At 55.3% G+C, this 22,316-nt stretch overlaps 1 protein-coding gene across 1 annotated transcript in view; it reads left to right on the plus strand.

Annotated features, from left to right (window-relative positions):
- The window catches only part of TMEM132C (transmembrane protein 132C), a 114,622-nt gene that overhangs the window by 64,734 nt on the left and 27,572 nt on the right, over positions 1–22,316 (plus strand). The window contains exon 4 of the mRNA XM_040444100.1: positions 20,968–21,111. Coding sequence (XP_040300034.1) covers positions 20,968–21,111 — 144 coding nt within the window. The remainder of the gene's footprint in view (positions 1–20,967; positions 21,112–22,316) is intronic.

Consider the following 22,316-nt stretch of genomic DNA (forward strand, 5'->3'; position numbering starts at 1 on the left):
TTTCTGGTTTCATACAAATTTTAGGATTGTTTGTTCTAGCTCTGTGAAGAACGCTGGTGGCATTTTGATGGGGATTGCATTAAATGTGTACGTTCTTTGGGGTAATCTAGGCATTTTAACTATGTTTGCTCTTCCAATGCATGAGCATGGAATGCTTTTCCATTTCTTCGTGTCCTATTTAATTTCTTCCATAAGTTTTCTACAGTTTTCGGAGTATTTACTTAGGTTTATTCCTGGGTATCTAATTGTTTTTGGAGCAGTTGCACATGGGATCAATTCCTTCATGTCTTGTTCTGCTGCTTTGTTATTGGTGTAGGCATGTTTTTTTTTTTTTTTTTTTTTTACTGAAACTTTTTAAAAATCACCCCTGCCATCTCATTTTTAAGGTGTCTCCCTCTCACACCTCTCCCCACCTGCCGCTGGGAAACACAGCAAACAGAACGGGGCCTCCCCTGATACAAACGTCCCCATTGGATGCCACTGTCAGCAGAGTGGAAATTCCTGAAACAGGGCTTAGCCAAGTTGACTGTGACTATTTGCCTTTCCGTGTGACCTGATTTCTCTTCGGGCTTCTGCGTCTAGGTAGGGACTCTGGGACTTCCGGAGTCAGCAAATGAAAATGTCACCCACAACTTTGGGACTGCTTTTAATTGAGATTATTTATAAAATGAGTTTCCTGTGGAGGGACACCATGGGAGACCTAGGAGTGCCTTTATTTCCTGCGGAACCTCCAGAAGCTTCCAGTTCCACTTGGGAGGCCCGATCCTGGGTATTTGGTGCTCAGTCCTGTAAAGAGATTGGGGTAAAACACGGCCGCAGATGCCTTTCTTGGTTCTGGGAGTGGCTGAAGCCTAAAGAGTAAATCGCACGCAGTCCCTTCCCTGACATCTGCTCTCTACAGTTTATAAAATGCTTTCCCGTTTGTGGTCGTCTTTACGTTTTCAGTGTCGGTCACGGGAAGTCCTCCTTCCAGGCCGTCATCACCAAGACCCGCCTGACAACGTGGCTGTGTCGTCCTGGGGAGCCTAATCTGGGAGAGTCAGAGGCAAGGACTAGCAAAAACCTCCAGAAATCAGAGCTGCCCTGGTTTGGCAAACGTGCGAGATCAAAATCTGCTGAATCACGTTGAGGTTCACTCCCGTGATACCGATAATTAGCATTCACAGGGCGCTGGTACTGGGCTAACTGCTTCTCATTCATCATCTCATTTAATCCTCATAACAGCAGCTCCAACAGTGGCTAAACCGGCATTGTCTTCATTGTGTGGGTGAGGCACTGAGGCCTGTGGGCACAGCTAACATGCCCGGGGAAGCGGTGCAAATAGGGTCTGGCTCAAACCCAGCCCCAGGGCCCTCCTCTTCACCACCACAGCTTATCGTGGGAACTATGGGCAGTGAAAGGATGTGGAAGAGGAGATGGGTGCTGATGATGGTGATGACGGTGATAATAATGGTGATGGTGATGAGATCGTCTTTGAAAACAGTCAAAAGTCAGATCCGATGAATGAGAAAGTTAGAGAGAGAGAATAGTATCTTTGATCCAAGTGGTTGTGTAAATAAATTGAAGAGATTGACTTCTTTCCTTCCTTGTTCTCCTAAATTCACTCAGAGCAGTTCCCCAAGGGTGAGAGTCACAATATCCCAGACATAGGCACCCATAAGCCTATCAATATCCTGACCCACCATTCCAGTTTGCCTGGGACTGACGAGGTTTCCAGGATGTAGAACTTCCAGTTTTAAAACGTAGAGAGTCCAGGGGCGCCTGGGTGGCTCAGCCCGTTAAGCGTCCGACTTCGGCTCAGGTCATGATCTCGCGGTCTGTGGGTTCGAGCCCCGCCTCAGGCTCTGTGCTGACAGCTGGGATCCTGGAGCCTACTTCAGATTCTGTGTCTCCCTCTCTCTCTGCCCCATCCCCACTGATGCTCTGTCTCTCTCTGTCTCTCAAAAATGAAAACATGTTTAAAAATTAAAAAAAAAAAAACCAAAGAAGAGAGTCTGGGCAAACCAGGATGAGTTACTCACTCTTCCTCCCAAATTGACTTTGGGGTTACGCACGGGATGAGTATGGTCCTCTGTAATCATTTTAAGGCCATTTTGTTACTTTACATGCAGAGATTGTTAACTGGAAGATGTCCTTTGTCTGAATCCGACCCGGAGATGAATTTTATTTGTTATCCATGTATAGTAATGGGGAGATTTCCCACAAATAAATCTGGATTTCTGACGTCTCGTGAAAGAATCAGAAGATTTGAAACCCACGGCCCCCTTTCTTGGAAGGTGGCCATCAGGGTGGCCTGTAGGTCAGCACGACCCAAGGTTTGCAGTGTTTTCTACCCCAGCTGCTTTACCCATTTGCTGCTCTGCCCGGCCTCTGTGGGTGTTTTAGTTGGGATGATGCATGCAAACTGCATGGCGCTGGGCCCATGGGAAGTACTTGGCCATTCTAGTTCCTGAGGCCTGCTTGGCCCCCCAAGAGTGCCACAGTCATTCAGCAACAAAAGGGAATGATGTGCTGACACCTGCTGTACCACGATGGCCCTCGAAAGCATGATACTGGGTGAAAGCGGCCATGAAAGTCACGCAGTCACGAAAGACCACGTATCGTGTAATTCCGTGGATGTGAAATGCCCGAAGAGGTAAATCCACAGAGGCCGAAAGGGACTTGGTGGCCGCTCGGGGCTGGGAGGGGCTAGGAGGCAACAGGGGAGACCGGGTTTCTTGTGGGGTGGTAGAAATGTTCTAACGTTCACTGCGGAGATGGCTGCACCAGCCTGGGAATCTGCTGGGCACCATTGGATCCTGAGTGGCAAGGCGTGTGAACTGTGTCTCCGAAAGCTGTGTGGTTGTTTTCAAGAGTCCTGTAGCCTGGGTCACTTCCAAGTGCAAACACGGTGCCTCTCTGAGGTAGGGCTGAAAGGGTGACAAGAAACAGACAGAAGGCTCTCTGGGGGAGGCTTGAAACAGTCCCTGTTGGAAACGCAGACTCTAGAAATGAGCGGCGTCCCGACCCCGGGATGTGTAGACCGCACTGGCACCAGTGGCCTCTCTCCCGCATTCCCGGCTGGCACGCGGGCCTCCCTCACGCAACCGGTCCCCTCTGCCCGTGCCCTCGTCCCCGCGTGAATACACCACCGTCATGTACTTGCTGGTCCACAGCGGCGTCCCCGTCGGTAATAATCACAATCTGCCAACGACTGCAGACGTGTTCTCTGAGCGTCCGTCCCTACGATGTTTGCGCTCGGCTGGATTGCGTCCCCAAGAGAGATTCCTCCACGTCCTAACCCCTGGCAGCTACGGATGTGAACTTGTTCGGAAATAGGGTCTCTGCTGATCGGATTAAGGGACAAGATGAGCTCATGGTGGGTGTGGGTGGCCCTAAATCCATGAGGATGTCCTTATCACAGACGAGAAAGGAGAAGGCACAGAGCCACAGACAGATGAAGCCCGGGTGAAGCCGGGGGAAGAGGTTCGGTGACGCAGACACAAGCCAAGAAACGCCAGGGACGCGGCCGCACTGACACCTGGATGTCAGGCTTCCGGCCCCCGGAGCTGTGAGCGAATATTTTTCTGCCGTCGAAAGCCCCCGGCGTGTGGTGATTTGTTACAGCAGCGGCATCAGGAAGCCAAGACAAGGCAACCGAGGGAAGCTAGTATCTCCTTCTTACAGAGGAGGAAGCTGGGGCACAGAGAGGTTAAGGAAATGTGCCAAGGACACACAGCTGCTAAGTGGCAGAGGTGGGTTTGAAGCGGGTGGCTTGTGCCGTTAAACGGCTCCACAGCCCCAGCTGGAACAGCAGGGACCCGGGAGGGGTTCCGGCGAGCACTTTACGGTGAGCAGTGAGCCCTCCATCCTCAAAGGCCACTCGTGTCCTTAGTACTGTGATCCTGTCTCCCTGGCCCTTCGGAGAAGCCTCCTTCTTTGAATTTGCCAGAAAAGCCATTCTGTTCCCCTTAACCACTTGAAAGAGAGAGGCCGGATTCTCTGTTCTCCCCCCAGGCTTTTATTTATCTAATATGTCAGGAACTCCGCGTGGGACAAGGGCTTTTACGACCAGATTACTGCTTATGCGTCTCGAAATTAAATCTGCAAAGCTGGGCTGAGGCAGAGAAGACTGGAAAATCTCTCTCCTAATTTGTAAGAGGTCTGCATGCGTCTGAGAGATCTGCCTGGGGCGGTGAGGGAGCCTCTTGGCTGCTGCTGTCTGGGTGGACCCTTTTGATGTGGACCTCACGTTCCAGGGGACTCTCCCAGACTCCTCAGCAGACACTCGTTAACAATTAAGGAGGAGGCCGTGAAACCCCAGTGAGGAGCCTGCTCCCCCGGGGGGCAGAGGGACCACCCAGCCAGCCAGCAGCCCGAGCCTGCGCGTGGTGTCCTGGAAATCTCATTACTCAGACACTGACTTTGCGGGATAGACAAGGGCCACGTATCTCTGTGAAAGCCCAGTATTACCAGGAAACTTGGGCTGGTGCATCTGTGAAACACTTCTAATTATATATAGGTTGGGAATGAGGTGAAATGGCTGGCCACAGAAAACGTGACAGTTACGTTTGAGCCATTAGGATGCCTCCAATTAACATTTTTATTTTCTTCATATTTTTCTTTGTGTGTGTGTGTGAGAGATGAGCCAACATGCCTCCTATTATCTGGGGTTTTTTTTTCCCCCACACTCTGTTAACATAAAGATCAAATATGATAATGTTGGGGCAGTGATCGCATGGGTGGGAGCCAAGGCCATAGTAATTCGTTTTAATCTGAAGAGTTAGGAGAATTCAAATACTCAGTATGACCAGGCATTTGGAAACGTGATCTAAAGCCCGACGAAATTCCGCACCGTGCTCACTAGAACGGCCAAAACGGAGAAGAGGGGTGAAACCAGGTGCCGGCGTGGATACGGGGAAACTGGCATTATCACCCCAGCACCCCACTGGCATCACGCAGAGAAACGTGCACGCGTGTGGGATGGAAAGTCCTGGCCAGCCGCGGGCGGCCGTCTTCGCATCTCTCGAGGGCGCTGAGTCTCCACTTGCCTTTAAACGTCCTCGATTCTACCGCTGGGAACCTGGACAAGTGAAAACGCCCATCCGAAAGGAGACGGTGGGCAGGTTTGAGAACAACATGTTTGGCGATTGCCAAAAACTGCAGCCGGCCCGGAGGTCCCTCGGTTGGAGACGTGGGACTCAGCGGAAAGGAGGGTGGACACCAGAATGTACGCGGCGGCAGCAGGGAGAAAGCCCCCAGGGCGCCGAATAACAGGCTCCAGGAAGCCGAGCATCAAAATACTACGTGTGTTGTAGGAGTCTCTGAGTGTGTGAAGTTTCGAGAAAAGGCAACCCTGTAGAGACAGAAACCCAATCAGTGTCTGCCTGGGGCCTGGGGCCTGAGGCGGGAGCAGAAGTTAATCGCACGTGGGGCGCGGGAACCGAAGGGCGATGGGAGAGGTGCCGAAACGGGAACGTGCCCCTCATTCCTCAGGATGTCAAGTCCCTAAGCGCCATCGAGCGGTGCAGGCAAGGACGATTCGATTTCGCAGCCTGTGTGTTTCACCTCGCGAGGGCCCTGGAGCCGTCACCAGGATTGGGGGCGCACACGCCAGTCCGCGGGGGTCCTGGTGCGCTCCGGGGCGCGTTTGCTCCCACGGTTCCGGATCGCGTGAGCCGGCCGCGCTGGCCGGGCCGCTGTGTGCTCCGCTAGGAGGGGGCGTCACCGTCACTTGTGTGCAGATGTTCGGCTTCCCGTGGGGGGTGTGACAGATCTGGGCAGGAGAAGCAAGGCCCCTGTGCCCACAGCTCCAGGGGAACGGACCTGGTGCCCACATGCAGGTTTCTGGACTTTGCTGACCTGCATCCGTGTGGCAGCCTGCCAAAGGAGCGGACTTTCGGTCCTGCCAGGGCCTCTGACCCCGGAGAAGGCCAGGGAAACGAGGTGTGGCAGTGCTCCGTCCCCAGGACTGGCCTGCGAAACACCCCTGCTCTGTGGCAGGTAGCGTTTGTACGTACTTTCACGGTGCAAACGTACTGGAAACAGGGACTCCAGCTTTGGAGAAAGAAAGTGTGTCTTCCCCACCTGCCTCCTCTCTTGGCCAGGTTGCAAAAATGTGACATTTCTCCGGGAAGTTGGCACCTCATTTTCCACCCACCCTCCCAACGGACAGTCCCATTTAATAAGTCAGTTTGCAGCCCGGGACCTTCTGGAGACGCGCGCCTTCCTAAATTGAATTGTTTTCTTGTTTTGAGTGAGCGTTTTGGAATGGGATCTCCATCTTGCATTGGAAGCAAATTGATGGATAAGTCAAGTTGGACGCCTGCGTCCCCGTGTGCGCCGTGAATGAATTGGAAGTAAATGAGGTGGGGGGTGGGTCCCCGGTAGTGGCGCAGCCCAGAATTATCGGTCTGTTGCTGCCAGCCCGCGGAGCCGTTAGCACGTGTCCTCGGGGAGGGGGGCGGATTTGCTCGGCTACTGCTTGAGACAAGTCTCGAGTCCCCAGGATTGATCTGTGAAGTGGTTTACTGTTGGGAGTCTGCTTCTCCCGGGGTAACGGCTGGCGAACACACGGGGAACACATCTTGTTGGCCTTGGTGACTGATGCGCTTAGCACATGCCTCCACGCTGCAAACCCACATGCCCGGACCCTGGCGGGCCATTTCAGGAGGGCGCTGTGACCCTCTGTGCCTCCCCGGGAAGACCCATGAAGACCTGTGTGACAGTCTCATCAAAAGCCAGTTGCTGGACCACTTCCCACAGGAGATGCGGGTGTCATCGCGGCCACGGGCAGGTGCAGAGCCTGGCTCGTTTACCCTGCATTTCCCGACTGCCGACAGGGGTGATGATGTCCCCACCCTTCACCTTCTGGAGTGGCACGGGCTCCAACCAATCAGGACGGGCAGAGGCATCGCACTGACCAATCACCCGGGACACTGGCTGCACCCGCGTGACCCAGCGGAATTTCACCAGGATCCACGCGGGATGTCAGCTTCCATCCACCAGACGGGGTGTGAGAAACACGTTACCCCCTGGCTTCCCAGGAGTGCGCCCTGGTTTCTGGCACCCGCCCCCGTCCCGTCGGGCGCGTCCCAACCAAACGCACATGGGCTTGTCACCCCTTTCTTTTTGCCTAAGAGCTCCCAGCGCTCCTGCCGCCCAAGTCAAGGCTGCCGCAGTGAGGGATGTTCTGGTTCATGGCCCTGAGCCGCACCGGTGGCTCCATCGTTCCTGGATGGTGGCCTCTGTGCCAGACTCAAGGTCCTGGCCTCATTTCCAAGGCCGGTGTGGTCAGGCGAGACCCCTTCCAGGGTCTGGATTTGGTTCCTGAGCAAAACAGGCCAAGCCTCCTTCAAGGCCACCTTCAAAAGCCTTCCAGTTCTGTTCCCCAAATGCTTTTAGAACCTCGGGCTAGCAAGGCATGCAGACAATTTCTTTCTCATCTGTTCTCCATGCATTTGTGAGCACAGCCCATGAGCGGCCACTGTGCCTGGCCTGGGGACAGAGCCAAGGACAAAACAGTCCCGAGGCTTTCTGGGCTCTCTGAGAGACAGACGTCGCCCCAGAGGAAAAGCGAAACACATAGTGTCTCACGGTGACCAGGTCCCTGGGGAGCCCAGCAAGGGAATGCAGGTGGGGTGGTAGCATTTGAACAGAGACCCCGGCGGGGGCGGGGGGGGGGGGCGTGCAAGGATAGAGCCATGTGGATGTCTGCGGGGAAAAGCATTCCGGGCAGAAGGAACAGAGCAGGCGAAGACTGGGTCACGGTCAAGGCCCAGCGGAGCCGCGGTGGCTGGGAGGCGCGTCGAGGGGAGAGAAGGAGGAGAGGGGAGCATGGAGGCCCGCGGGGTCCACATCTCTCCCTGGGGGCTTTGGTTCTCACTCCGAGGGGGGAGGGAAGCAGGAGGAGGCTTGAGCGGAGAGGGGACGTGGTCTCATTCAGGTTCACGGGGCTCCCCCTGTGTGCTGTGCAGAGAGTAGACGGTGCTGAAACACGGCCCAGCCACATAGGTTGGATAATGCCTGGAGTCAGCACCGTCCTCCCCGCACATCAAAGGGGGCCCTTGTTGGCCGCGGGGTGGGGTGCGTGCCAGGAGCAGACTGCGCACGTCACATGCAAGGACCCTTTCCTGTCCCCCCGAGATGGGAAGTGGGAGGGGTTAGCGGCACAACACCCCATTGATCCGTGCTGCAAAACTCGGAAGGGACGCGGGCTCCAACAAAGGGCCCCTGTGTGGACAAAGGGTCAGCGAGGAGGGGCCGCTCGTTAAAATGCAGCTGGAAAGGCAGCCGCTAGGCGGACGCTGTAATTAATGACCCACCGTCCAGGAACGTTTGGGCTGGGGACACGGCGTTCTGAGCCACAAGCAGCTGCATTCACGGAAGAGGGAGGGAGGTGTCGCCCGCGTGCCTCGCCAGCGCAGGGAACGGGGCGCCCTGGGACGAGCCCCCCACCGGGACTCAGCATCTGTCCTCCCAGCCTCGGTCCTGTGCCCCAGTCCCTTTCCAAAATGACCCCCTCCCCCAAGCCACCTCCCGTTGGCCAGAGGCCAGAGACGTGGGCTGACCACTGTCAAGGGAAGGGTTCCGGGAGGAGGGGGGCTCCCTACGTCCTCCGGGTTGTGCAAACTTGGTCCGTGCAGAGGGGTCAGAGGAAGATGCTTCATGCCGGCGTGGAGTGCAGGGAGATGCTGGTTCTCAGAAGGAGCCCTGCGACCCCTGCACCCCAGAGAAGTGCAGACCCTGGTCCCACAAAAGCTTGTTCCCAGCACAGCAGCCCCAGGTGGTCAACACGGCCACCCCGACGCCCGCCGGTGGACGAACGGATGCACAGATACTGCCTTCTGTCCACGCGGCGGGAAGCTAGCGACAGGAAAGGGAATAAGGTGCCGACGGGCGTGGTGACAGGACGACCCTCGACAAGCTGACGACGGGGTCAGTGAGAGAAGCCCCCAGAAGACCCATGTGCTGTACGATCCCACGTGGGGAGGATCAAAGGGGGCCAGTCCCCCTTTGGGGGAGTCCAGCGGAGGCAAATCCGTGGACGCAGGGCTGGGAGGGGGGAGGTCGGGGAGCTACAGGCAGTGCGCCTGGGGTTTGTTTGGGGTGATGGAAACGCTGTGGAGGTAAATGCAGGGGCGGCCCGTCTGCTCCACGCGAGCCGTGTGGTGTCTGAGTTACGTCTCCACAAGCTGGGGGGGGTTTAAGGCGCTTTCCCAACAGGTTTGACGTACGCATTTGCTTTTGCAGTGTCGATTCAAGGCGTTTTTAGGGATGCTGCTGTCAGAGGCCGTGGTGGCCCGGGGCGTGGGCTGCGGCCCCGTTTCCTACCCTGTGGGTCGGGGAGAACCAGAGTACCTGCCTCCCCGGGTGGTCCAGACGAGTCAGCGAATCAGGACACACAAAGATGCCTGGAACAGCATGAAGTACTTGGCAAGACTCAAAACCACGAGGTGGCCACAGTGCGGTTGGCATTTTTGCCTCTGATGCTGGCGGAGGGGCTGTTTGCGTCGAGGAAGGAGCTCATGGAGGAGGGCTTGGCTGTCAGGAGACGGGAGGTTCAAATGTCAGTCCCGTGGGCCTCAGTTTCCCCCACTGTGGTAACATCTACCCTTTCTACCCTGCCATGTTGAAATGACATGTGTCAGGAATCCACACGAAAGTTCTCTGCAGAGGAGGGAAAGGCGCCTGTGGGTTTAATGGTGCCCCTGAAAAGATGCGCAAGTCCTAACCCTCAACACCTAGGAACGTGACCTTATGTGCACATGGGTCTGCGTTCGTGTCGTCAACTCAAGCTGAGGACGTTAGGGCGGGCCGTGATCCACGGTGGCCGGTGTCCTCGGGAGAAAAGGGAACCCTGCACACAGACAGGCACAGGGAGGGGCCTTGTGGCCACCGAAGCAGAGGTGGGGAGCATTGCGTCTCCGGGGCAGGGGGAGTTGGAGGAGGCGAGGCAGGTCCCTCCCTGGAGCCCCAGACTCTTGAAGAGGACACATTCCAGGCCACCCAGTGTGTGACACTTTGCAGCATCCCCGGAAGATTCCCACAATGGTGATTGTTATCACTGCGGTGAACGCTTGCTGCCTGACCCCTGCAGGCGCCCAGTACGTAGGGGCCTGTCCGAGAATTTGCGGCCAGGCCCTGGGACGTGAGAGCTGGCTGTTCCCGCTCAGCCCCAGCGTGCCCTCTGTACCGTGCTCTGGAGTGTGGACTGAGACCCTTCCTGCTGTCAGACATGAACCCTGCTCGGTCCACCGTGCTAAGATTTCTGGAAGGCACTGCCGGGTGAAGACAGGCGGAGGTGACCGAGGAGGACGTATGACTTCATACAGCCACAGGTGGATGGACCCATCATCCCTCCCGCTCCCTGCGGTGTCTGGAGGAGAAGCCCTTCTGGGGAAATGTGCTCGCGCCCCCTCCCTGCCCCTCCCCTCCTGGCCCTGGCTGCTTCTAGAAGGCCCCAGAGTGGCCACGAGGAGGAAAGTACAGCAATGTGCTTTTCCAAGTCCCCATCAGCTGCGGGTTCCCCGTCGGCGTCTCCCCAAGCGTTTTCAAAATCAATTTTGCCGAAACACGATGCGGAACTCTGGGGGACGGGTTCATCAGGACACAGGCAGGGAGGAGGCAGGGTGGTCAGAGGGCAGGTCCGGTCTGGCCTGTTCCATCAGGCCTGCCGTTCCGGTAATAAGGTTTCCCTTCCCTCCCTGATGAGAGAGATTTTGTTAGGCCGAGCCAGGCGTCAGCGCTGGGTGTCTGCACTCATCTGGGTAGAGGGAAAATCACATCAGCGGCTGGAATTTTGTGAGGCCGCCCCTGCACCATCTGTGTGCGGACATAAAATATTCTTAATCACGGGACCATGGAAATAGCTGTGGCCGTACCTAACGAAGTTTGTTAATCTGACGGCACTTTTCTGGATTCTTCGGCCCTGAACCCAAAACCGTCATTTCAAGCACCTTCGCTAATGAGCTTACCAATTGGTTGCTCAGGCGCCCCATGCATCATTTTAACTAGGAGGCCTCGGATTGGCAAAATGAAGTGCTCTTCTGGAGTCATTTTTTTGTTTTGTTTTGGGCTGTTGCAAATTGGGGGGAATTGTCAGTCTCTGCTTGAGGCCTTCTCTCTTGCCTGGCTCCCCGGTGAACAATGGTGTGACCACCGTTTCCAACATGAGAGCCAGCAGCTAGCACCCTGCCTGGGGACTTGCCTTCTCCTGGTTAGGAGACAAGAAATGTCACCTGCCATCATAGCAAATAGCAGTCTTTGTGCACCATCTCAAGCACAGAAAGAAACACCTACGTGAGTTAGTCTTAGGTTTGCCTGAGTTTAACAGAAAACTCTCGGAACCAATAGTCGAAACACGAAGGAAGTTTATCTCACATACATAAGTCAGTCCAGGGCCACTCCTCAGGTATGAGAGATTTAGGCTTCTCCTGTCTCTCTACCCCGCCACGTTCAGTGAGTGGCCTCCATTTCTGAGTTTGTCTCGTGGTCCAGAAAGGCTGCTCACGCTCCAGCCATTGTGTCTGTATTCCAGGTAGCCTAAAAAGGAAAAAAGGAACAGACTCCAGTTCCCATTAAGCAGATTTCCTAAGGTCCTGCATAATATTTCTACTTACATTTGGACTAGAACATTTCTCAAGCTTTGAGCAGCTTAAGGATCACCTGGAGAGATGGTTAAACACAAGCCAATGGGCTCCACCCCCAGAGTTTCTGATTAAGGATGTTCAGGGTGAGGTCCAAGAATCTGCCTTTCTACGGTGTCCGGGTGGTGTCGTGGCTGCTGGTCTGGGCACCAACTTTGAGAAGAGTGGGTACTGAGGGCACACAGCCCCTTTTTGCTACAATACCATTTGTCGCTATTTCATCCAAACCAGATCGATATATTTTTCTAGCCGTCGCCTTGTTCTGGTCGCTTCTGGGATTCAGAGGCCTTTCGTGCTGCCACAGAGGCTCACCAGACAGCCACCTGTCTTGCCGCTTCCCAGAGGGGCCAGCCGGGAACCGGGCACTTGCTGCCTCCCTCAGAATCCAAAGACCCCTCTCACCCAGGAGAGGGAACTGTCTGCTCCAGAGGGCTCGGCGGAGGGGGAGCCCCCTTCTTCCTCCTGATTTTGGCCAAGACCCTTTGTCAATACCTGTGAACCCTCTGCCGTCTTGGGAATTTGGGGAGGGTTTGCCTGCCCAAATGTCTCAACTACACAAAATGTCTCAAAATAACTATCCCGCTGGACAGACCTCTCGGACAGACCCGTCTGGCGGGCAAGAATTGGAGGGAAGATTTTTTTCTTTACTTCGGGAAAGGCGGGGGCGGGGGGTTGATCAGTCCCTGGAGGGTCAGTCCCAGACCCAAATCCGCTGAGTGATCGGCACCAGCGGGCTCCCGCTCGCTCACACCCCCGGGTTCAGCTTCAGGGGTCTGAAGCCAATAGCAAACCCATTTGCACCCTGGGGAATGGGTCCTGGGGCTCCTGCTGCTGGTCTGTCCTGATCGAACTGGAGGTTTAATTAAAGAGGTGCTCCATCAACTTGCAAGCAATGCTAATTCAGCTCCCAAATCAGTCATAGTCGAACGCACACCATCTTGCAGCCAAGAGCGCACGGGCTGGTCCCGGGACCCAGGATGTTGAAACCCAGGGTCAAGGCTCTTGGACCCTGTTTCCCGGACGGGGCAGGCGTTCGTGGGATGGGCACCTTTGTGCTGAGCACTGAGCCGCTGGGGCGCTGGTGTCCACTCTCAGGTTCTCAGAGGAGCCCTGGAGGGAAGTGGGGTCCTCCCATTCCACAGATGAGGGAGAAGCACCGAGGAGGAGGCAGGACCCAAAACCCCACACGGCGAGCGGGCAAACGGCAAGCTGGGTGCTCTTGAGTTTGCACTCACCGAAGCAGTGAGGGTCTCAGCCCCCCAGTGCTGGAAGCTGGACTCTGCTTGATTTCCAAACCTGGACCTTTGACCCTCCCAGAGCCCACTGCACGAGCCAGCTCTCCCCAGCGGCTCTCTGCCAGCCCCGGGGCATGTTTGGCTGACCCACTGCACCTGGAGGAGGACACCGTTGGCTTTCCTGCTCCTCTGTCTTTTTGCGATGTTATCTACCACCCTGACATCTGGAAGGGCCGGTTGTAGTCGGATCTTATTATCGCTCAGGTATCCGTATCCTTCCTCTCCTAGAGCTAAAACCGTGGGCAGGGAGACAGATACGGTGGAAATAATCACTACCGTAGATTACGAACCACTTAAAAGTGAGCCACAATTCGAATGTCTCTTCCTGTGTAACACGAGTCCGTCTGCTTTAAGGGGCCCAATGCTTCTTGTGGGTCCAGAGGGTTCAGGACTCCTGCATGCAAGGCAAGTTACCACAGGGACGCTGACCCCATCGGCCCAGCAAAACAGCATGACTTGAACCCCCCAAATACAGGAGACACCCCCACGGGATGCACTGAGAGCCCCGTCATTTTAGGAAAATGATCTTCTTGCCCAGGGACCAGCAGAGTTTTCTGTAAAGGACTAGATAGTATTTTATGCTTTGTAGGGACGCACACGGTGTCTATTGTGTATACTTTTTTTTTTTAATTTTTTAACATTTATTCGTTTTTTGAAAGACAGAGGGAGACAGAGCGTGAGCGGGGGAGGGGCAGAGAGAGGGAGACACAGAATGCGAAGCGGGCTCCAGGCTCCAGGCTCCGAGCCGTCAGCACAGAGCCTGACGCGGGGCTTGAACTCATGAATTGCGAGATCATGACTTTAGCCGAAGTCGGATCCTTAACCAACGGAGTCATCCAGGCGCCCCTTGTATATTCTTTTCTTAAAGCCTTGACAAGTAACGAAATCATTCTTGGCTCTTGAGTCTATGTAAAAACACCCCGTGGGCAGGATTTGGCCCCTGAATCTTGTTAACCAGCCTGCAAAAGTCTAACGAACTGCGAGAGGTTATTTGCAAGGTTGTCATAGACACCTTGCCTTCCTGCCAATATTTTACTTAACTAACTAAAGTTTTAAGAATTAGTTCTAAGAAGCAGCACCCGGTTGTCACCTATCTCTGCCTCGACGGTGAATCAGCCAATTGTAGGCCTTCCTGTGTGTGCAGTTCACCCTGAGCTGCCTTCTTCAGGGAGAATGTGAAGCTCTCAGCCTGCAATCAGAGGAGACCCCAGCGGGACACGCCGGGCTCTGTCTGCACCCGGGAGGGTGGAGGGTTCGCTTCTGCTGCTTCTCCCTCTTCTCCCTCAAAGCCAGAGGGGGGGGGGAGGAGCGCACAGATTTGAGAGCAGCTCGTTCATCTTGTACCCTTCACGGGAGTGGACGCCCCTCTGGCCACAGGCGGAGAGAAGGAAGCCTGGATTTAAGAGTCACTGGATGTTCACAAAGGGTTTGGATAGAAACGGGAAAGATCTCTAACCAGTGGCTTCTCTAGACGCCAAGGCCACCTGTCCAGTCACAGCCAGGCTCGCCCAACTGACCCATGTTCTAAAGGGTCAATGCAGTGTGGAGGGTAAGAAAAAAAAAAACTATATACACAAGCTGGATTCCTCCAGGCAGAATTTCTTCCTCAGGAAGCCTCAACTTTGCATCTAAAGGCCTTCGACTGATTAAACCAGGCCCACCCAGATCATCTAGGATTATCTGCTTTCCTGAAAGTCAGCTGATTATGAGCATTCATCGCACCTACCCAATACCTACATGGTAGTGCCCAACTTGGTGTCTGATGGCATAATTGGGGGCTGTCACCTGGCCGGGTTGACACGTAATCACCCAGGTGTTGGCAAGAATTTCAGGAAAAGGCACTTCGCCTGCCGTTGCTCAGAGTTTAGATGATAGCATGACCACGCAGAGAGGATCAAAGAGGAAATGTGTGGGCCACTCAGCCCCGCAATTCCACGGGCACCAGGAGGTGCTGGAGAGTCTCCAACACGTGGGCAGAAGGAGAGAGGGTCCTTTGTACTGGCAGAGTTTGAGACATCCCGAACTGCCATCAGTGGGTGAGCAGAAAAGTCAACTATGGAAAAGGCATGCGATGGACACCTAGGTCTCTTTAAGACAGAGCCGGATCAGCACGTGGATGTGGATCTCAGCGTGGAGTGTGGTTCGGCCGCGTGGACGCGAGCAGTCAGGAAGACATAATAACCGTGAGCAAAAGAACAAATGAGCAAATGGATGAAAGTCCAGGATGCTATATCGGTATAAACTGTCTAAAATGCATGTTTGTACAAAACGTAAATGGAGGGAACAAGGCCACGGGTCCTGTACTTGTGCGGGAACGTGAGAAAAGTCTAGAATCGCGAACTGGAAAGGTGTCCAAGTCCCAGATGGCAGGCGCCTCTGGGGAGGGAAATCGGGAGACCGCATGGGAGCAAATGACGAGGAGCTTTCAAAGTTACGAGCCCTGTTTTCCCTCTTTTACAAGAGAAAGAAGACCTGAAACCACCACAGAAGGTGATAGCATCCTGCTGCTCTGGATTTTGTGTGTTTGGATGCTCGCTGCCTGCTCATCCTGGTTTCTGTCTCCCACCCCCCACACACGTGGGACAGGGGCGTGGGCTTTCCTCCGTGGGCTGGTGGCCTGACCCACACACCCGCCGTCACGCTGCCCGAGCCCTGGCGGGAGGCTCGTAAACGCCATCGGATGAAATCTGCACAATGATGCTGAATATCCCCCAAGTTCACAGCCGAGAAACGGGTCCGTGAAGGATTTAAGGAAAGCAGGAAAAGGGGCAAAATCAGGACAGGGGCTTTTCTGTCCGAGGTCCTCAGGCCGTCCAAACAGATGTCTCAGCCCCGGGGACACGTGTTCAAACCTGGCGAGGCCACCTTGGTGCTGCGCACCTGAACACGCCACTGTATCAGCTCGGGGCCTCAGTTTCCCCATCTGTGGGCCGGGGATAGTAAGACCACCTGCTTCATGGGTTGGGGGACGGATGGCAGTGTTCAGTAACACCCGGGGTGTCCCAAGAGCTCCCCAGATGTGACCTGGTGGGCCTCTTAATGGCCCGCCTTGAGAGAGGTCATTTTTGCCCTGTCGGGAATGTTCTAGACGCAACGGCTCCTGTCCTCGGACCCTGGTGAGGTTTGAACCCGTGCGGTTGGTTTAGAAGGCCAGGCGTCCGGCCTCGGAGCTGCACACGTGTTTCTCCGAGGGTGAACAGACTCTGAGGGTGGCTTGGGGGGCCGAGTCAGGCCGTGGCCTTCCCGGGGCGCCGGCCCTGCTCCCACACACGCCGGCCGTCTTCTGTCCCGAGAGGCAGTTCATGTCCACAAAGGCTCCGCTCCGAGCCTGCAAGTGAGTGGTTCTCAGTATATTCACAGGGTCGTACGACCACCACCCGCTCTCCGTCTGCGTGGATCTGCTGTTCCGGACACGTCACGTGGACGGAACCAGGCGCTGTGTGGCCTTCCGTGTGGCTCAGCATCGCGGATAGCTTGGCACCGCTTTCCGGGCCTGAATGCCTCCCGTGCACGGACGGGCCACACGCACATGTCCTGCTTTTCCCTCCCCAGAGCGCCCGGGGGCTCGCTCGTCCCACATCGCGGGGGTCACTGCACACCCTTCGGCCCGTGGGACATGCTCCGGAGTAGTTCTGTGCCCTCTCTTCATTTAAAAACTAAAAAATCCAATTTGTACCAATGCAGAAAACGGCTAAACCAATTTACATTTTTGAGGGCAGCTCAAAACAACGACACATGTTTTCTGCGAAGCCTCGGGCTTCTTGTCCAATTTGAAACGACAGCGATTGAAAGTGCCTGACTTTCTGGATTCTTCTCAGCAGAAAGCGCGGTTTCCAGCCTACGGTGGAAGCAGGTGGAGGGAGGGGGGAAGCTCCGTAGCTCAGAGAGCCGCCAGGTGGGGGCCGTGCCCGCGTGGAGCTGGGGAGGCCGTGCAAGGGACGGCGAGCTCCTCTCCCGGCTGCTGCGGCCCGCGGGCGGGGACGCACTGCCTTCTGTGGCGCTGGGCAGGGCACGGTTCTCGGGGCCGCGGGGCCGCGCGTGTTCCCGGCCAGCCCTGCACGGGAGGCGCTCCGCTGGGGCCGGGGCCCGGCGTGGGGGGTGGGTTCTGAGCGAGAGCCAGTCGGATGCGCTGAGATAGTGTCCTCAGCATCTCGTCCAAGCAGTGAGTCGGCCCGGACCGGACGGGGCTTTGGGAGGACGACCAGCCACGTATACAGCATGGGGTGCTGTGTCATTACACACGTGTGCACGCACACAACACGCATGCACACGTGTGGGCAGACGCGCCTGCATACCTCACACGTGCACACGTGCACACGTATCACGCATACGTGCGTACCACAGACGTGCCCACAGATGCACGCACACTCACACACAGGCACACACACAGGCACGTTTCGGCCCCAGGACAGCTTCCCTCCATCCCGGCCCGGCCCCCTCCCCGGAGACCCGTGTCCGGCCACGCCCGGGTCTCTCCGCCCTCCCTGCTTCTATGACGTTCGACGTTCCCATTGTTTCCTGCAATCCCACAATCTGGGGAGGCAGGAGAGGACAGTCCAGTCTGAAAACTGCTCCTTCTCAGGGACCGGAGGCTGGTGCGGGAGTTTTCACTTCCCACCTTGGAGGTGCCCGGGCCCACCTTGGGGAGACAGCCAGGGCTCCGCCCCACACGCTGGGACACACCCTGTGACGTGTTTCCCCACACCTGTCTCCCCCCGCCCAGGGCCCGAGACTCACGAATACTGGCCACCACTCACCACCGCGTGCCTGGTTGCCTACCGACAGTGACTGTGCCTTTCTTCGTGACGGCACAGACCCCTCTCGGGTCACGATGAAGGACACATCCTTGCCCTGCTTTGCAGCGTAGCGTCAGGGCTGTGTTACGGTACGGGGCCGTCTTCTAGGGCTGCCGGAACAAAATACCAGGGGCTGGGGCTTAATCAGCAGAACCTTTGCGAAGGTTCCGGAGCCTGGAGGTCCCAGATCAAGCTGTCAGCAGCTTTGGCTTCTCCCGAGCTCTCTCCTTGGCTCGCAAATGCCCGTGTCCCTGGTGTCCCTTCCTGTTCTTATGAACCTGTTGGATCGGGGTCGCCCTTGGGACCCCAGGTAACCTTAATTACCTCCTCAGAGATACCTCCTGTCTTGAAATAGTCATGCTGAGGATGAGGGCTTCGACATGGATTTAGGGTCGGGGGGGGGGGCACCATTCGGTCCACAGCACACACAGACCCTGACCTCAAGAAATCCCACGTGTAAACCGGAGAGCTGGAATGAGCATCCAGTGCATCAAGGGAGGGCACGGATGGCAAAAATCAGTGTCAAAACATGCCCTTAAATGCTTGCTAAGCGTCTGTAGGAACACTAACCACGTACCGGAAATAAAAATGTTCAAAAGTGAACTCATCACCGCAGGGCATTCCTCTGCCGTTGAAGCAGGTGAACCTTCATTCTCCCCTGTATCAGTCAGGAGGCAGTAGGGCGAGCGGCAGTAACAAACAGCCCCAGTTCTCACCGTCATTCAGAGCCTCGGGCCGGTGAAGCAGCTACCGTCTGAGTAATTCCGGCCGCTCTGCCTCAGGAACGGAGAGCCCGTCCCTCCGTGAAGGCGGGGAATCGCTCTAGTCCAGGAGTGACACACGCCGTGCCAGCTCACAACTGACTGGCCAGATTCGTCACGCAGCTCCCAGCAACCACACAGGCTGTGTGCAGGAAGCACAGTTTCATGGTGTGTCCGAGGTGGCCAGAGGCCAGAAGGCGAGGGGTCTGTAGCTTTGTGCACACGAGTCAGCCTCGTGGGACCCTCTGCAGGGCAGAGTGGGTCTGGAGGGACCCCCCAGAAGACACTCGGCGCGTGACCTACACCCCGACACGTCTGCAGCTGGGCCCCCCGGCCTGTGCTGCCTCCCTGGCCGCAATTCAAATAGGGAGCCTGGACTCAGTCTGAGTCCCTGACACCTGACGCTTCCTGCCCCCATTTGGAACCCCAGTGACGGGTAACTCTCTGCTCCCATGGTTCATGCCATTGGCTGGAGAGACACATCCAATGTCCACCCAGTCTGAATCTTTCTGTGATTCAGTCCAGGGATGGGACGCGTCGGGGAGAGGATCGTGGGCGTGTGCGTGTGCGTGCGCACCTGCAGTGACCGTTAGGAAGCTAATCACAATGAATCCATGAGGGAGTTTGCTGCCTTAATGAAGCCATTAGCCAAAGACCATTCTGAGAGAGAAAACGTGAAGTCTGAACTCTGAGCACATTACCTGTAATGAACCTGAAAGTGGACTTGGGGAATTTCCGCGGTATTCTTAGCATCCGTAATAGCCGGTGGGCGAGCCGCCAGATCGCGGCCCCAGCTCCCGGGAATCCTGCGGACCCAGGAGAAGACACGGCAGAGGCTTATTTAAGGGCTGGCTTCTGGGTACAAGCATCAGAGAGAGGCTGGGGCTCCACTTAGAACTGATGACTCTTCCAGCTGTGCTCCTGTCTAATGCAAAAGGTCATTTCTGTGTCAGTTGCTTCCCTGGAGAAAGAAGCGAGAAAAATCTCTTTCCTTCCAACTCCCGCTTCAAAGTGGGGCAGTGCTTCTGGAGAGGGACTTCGAGAGAAGTTGGCCCAGAGGGAAAAGGTGTTAATAGAGGTAGGGAAGCATTACGAAAGTGCGAGCCCGTAGTGCCCACAGACTCAAAAGAGAAGGCGCTTTCTTTATCACTTTGAAAATCACTACATGTGACGCTAATCATTTTGCGTGAAGCCAGGAAGGACACGATGAACCGAGGTCCCCATAGCTGCGATGGAGTGGGCTCTCCAGGGCAGGACAGGAAGAGCCTGTGGTCTGCATAAAAGTCTGCAGAAAGATCCCAGCTGTCTGGTGCCCCTCACCAAGGTGTAGTGACTGTGGCCACCGGGGATTAAAAGTGACCTGGCTCACCGGTGTCGTAGCGGAACACCCGCCATTGCTCTTTGCCGGGAGGAACCTCTTCCTTCTTCTTCTGATGGTGGCCTTTCTCCTGTTGGACTCCGTCTTGGTAGGCTTGTGAATCAAAGGGGAGCCATCCTCCCCGGGATAAGGGATGGCCATTTAACCCGACCAGACTCCCCCCACCCCACACCCAGGGAATTTAGATAGATCATCTACGGAGTGACTCAGGAGACAAATGGCCCAAGCCATTCACTGCACTCCACTCTGGAGATCCTGTCCCTTCCTGGCTTTCAGTGTCCCGCAAGCTGATCTGGGCCCTGCCTTTCCAAGGCCCCTTTCAGCTTCTCCGTTAACCCTGGGAGTGGCCCAGGACCCAACGGGTAAGAACCTGCATTAGCCTCCTGTTGCCATACCAAATTAACAGCACCTCCTTATATTACAGTCCTGGACACCAGAAGTCAGAAATGAGCCTTTATGGAGCTGAATTCAAGGTGTCAGCAGGGCTGTGTTCCCTCTGGAGGACCTAGGGAAGGGTCTGTCTTTTTCCAGAAACCAGAAACCATCCACGTCTCTTGGGTCATGAGGACATCACTCTGACCTCTCCCTCTGTCCCTGCCTCACTCCTCTTCCTCTGACCCTCTTACAAGGACTTATGATTCCATTGGGTCCTGCCCCCAGATAATCCAGGATAGTCTGCCCTTCTTAAGATCCTTGACTTGACCACAACCGCAAAGTCCCCTAATACCATGTAAGGGAAAAGACTCACTGGTTCCGGAGATTAGAACAGGGCGGGCCTCTGGGTGGGAAGGACTCACCTGATTCCATTTCTGTCGTCTACAACCAAACCCTAACTGGTACATAACTTCTACTCTCTCTCTACAAAAGGAGAATTAATAATTTTTGACTTTGGTAGCTGGAAACCAAGAAGGCGGCCGTAAATAAACGAAATTGTAATGTTCTTGGAAAGTTCTTCCAAAGAATGGCCTTTTTTGCCCCAAATCCCAAAGTCAGTGCTATGGTGTCTTGTCCAAACAAACACAGCCTGGCAGATACTTGGGGAACTTCCCGCTTGTGTCCCGCTGAGCATATCAGCCCCCTTGACCCAGCTCTGTCTGGTTCTTCTGACAGGACACTGAGATTCTCAACACCGCCATACTCACAGGAAAGACCGTAGCCCTGCCCATCAAGGTGGTCTCTGTGGAGGAGAACAGTGCCGTGACGGATATCTCAGAGCTGGTGGAGTGCAAGTCCGCAGACGAGGATGTCCTCAAGGTAAGCACCCCCACTGATCAGTCACCTGGGTTGAAATGATGGAAACTGTTGGGGCACACCCCATTCACAAAGGGGGGTCAGCACCAGGAAGTATGAAGTCCAATCACACGACCACTCTTCCAGCTCCAAACCCAGTTTGGAGTGTGGTCTGCTTTGGAGCGTGGCTCAAACCCCAGATACTTCCAATAACCGAGCGGGTGACATGGCGGGTGAAGTGGTCAGGGCAGACGGACACGCCCCACACTAGCTGGGCATCCGGAGTTCGGCTCCTGCTGATGTGGTCACCAGTAAACGGGAGATCAGTATCGCCATTCCTTCAAGAGAAGCCGCAAATTTGCGCTTTATGTAAAAGTCACGTGTTCGCAAATTTGGGATTTATGTAAAAGTCGCCCGTTTTTCAGTGTTGGCCACCAGTTGTAACTTTTTTTTAATGGGCAAAAAAATAAAATACATCTGCAATGTGAGTCTGGCCCAGGCAGCTGTCCAAACCTCTGTTCTGTTGGGCAGACCATGAACCGGGAGTCAACTCCAGCCCCCTGATCGTTGTGTAAATAAAGTTTTATTGGGACACGACCGCTCAAATCTATCTCTGTACTGTCTGCGGTGGCTTTGGCACGACCACAGGAGTGACAGGCAGTTGTGACCGAGACCATCTGGCCCGCAACTCTAAAATATTTGTTACTTTGCCCACGCCAAGGAAAAGTTTGCCTAGAGCAACCCCTGCTGTGGAGTTTAAGTTTCGTGAGGGAACGACCCAAATTCTTGGTCTTTCCCACCACATTTGCTGGGATAATGTACTCACAGCGCTGGCTCCAGGGATAAGACAGCATAAGGGCTTTTCCAAGCCAGAAACGAAGCTTCTGGTCTTTCTCCAGATGAGAGAGATCTCCAGATCTTTCTCCCAGATGCATTGGGTCTTTATGTATTCTTGTAGGTATGTCTCTGGGATTACAAAAGATGTAATCTCCGGCATCTCAAGGAAGAGAGGCTTTTCCCCAATTCCCCCAAAAGTGATCTATGGGCTAAGGGCAGCCCCAAAGCCACACACCCAAAAAGCTGGTGGCGGGAGGGGCGGGGATGAAGTTCTAAACCATACTGTTCAACAGGAGCACAAATGTGGGCCACACGTGTCGTTTAAAATTCTCCGTCACGTTCACGAAAGGGAGAGCAGGTGAAGGTAATTTTTTAGATGTCTGTGTTTAAGC

The sequence above is a fragment of the Herpailurus yagouaroundi genome, unplaced genomic scaffold (assembly GCF_014898765.1).
Source record: "Herpailurus yagouaroundi ecotype Mexico unplaced genomic scaffold, PumYag 191, whole genome shotgun sequence".
NCBI lineage: Eukaryota > Metazoa > Chordata > Mammalia > Carnivora > Felidae > Herpailurus > Herpailurus yagouaroundi.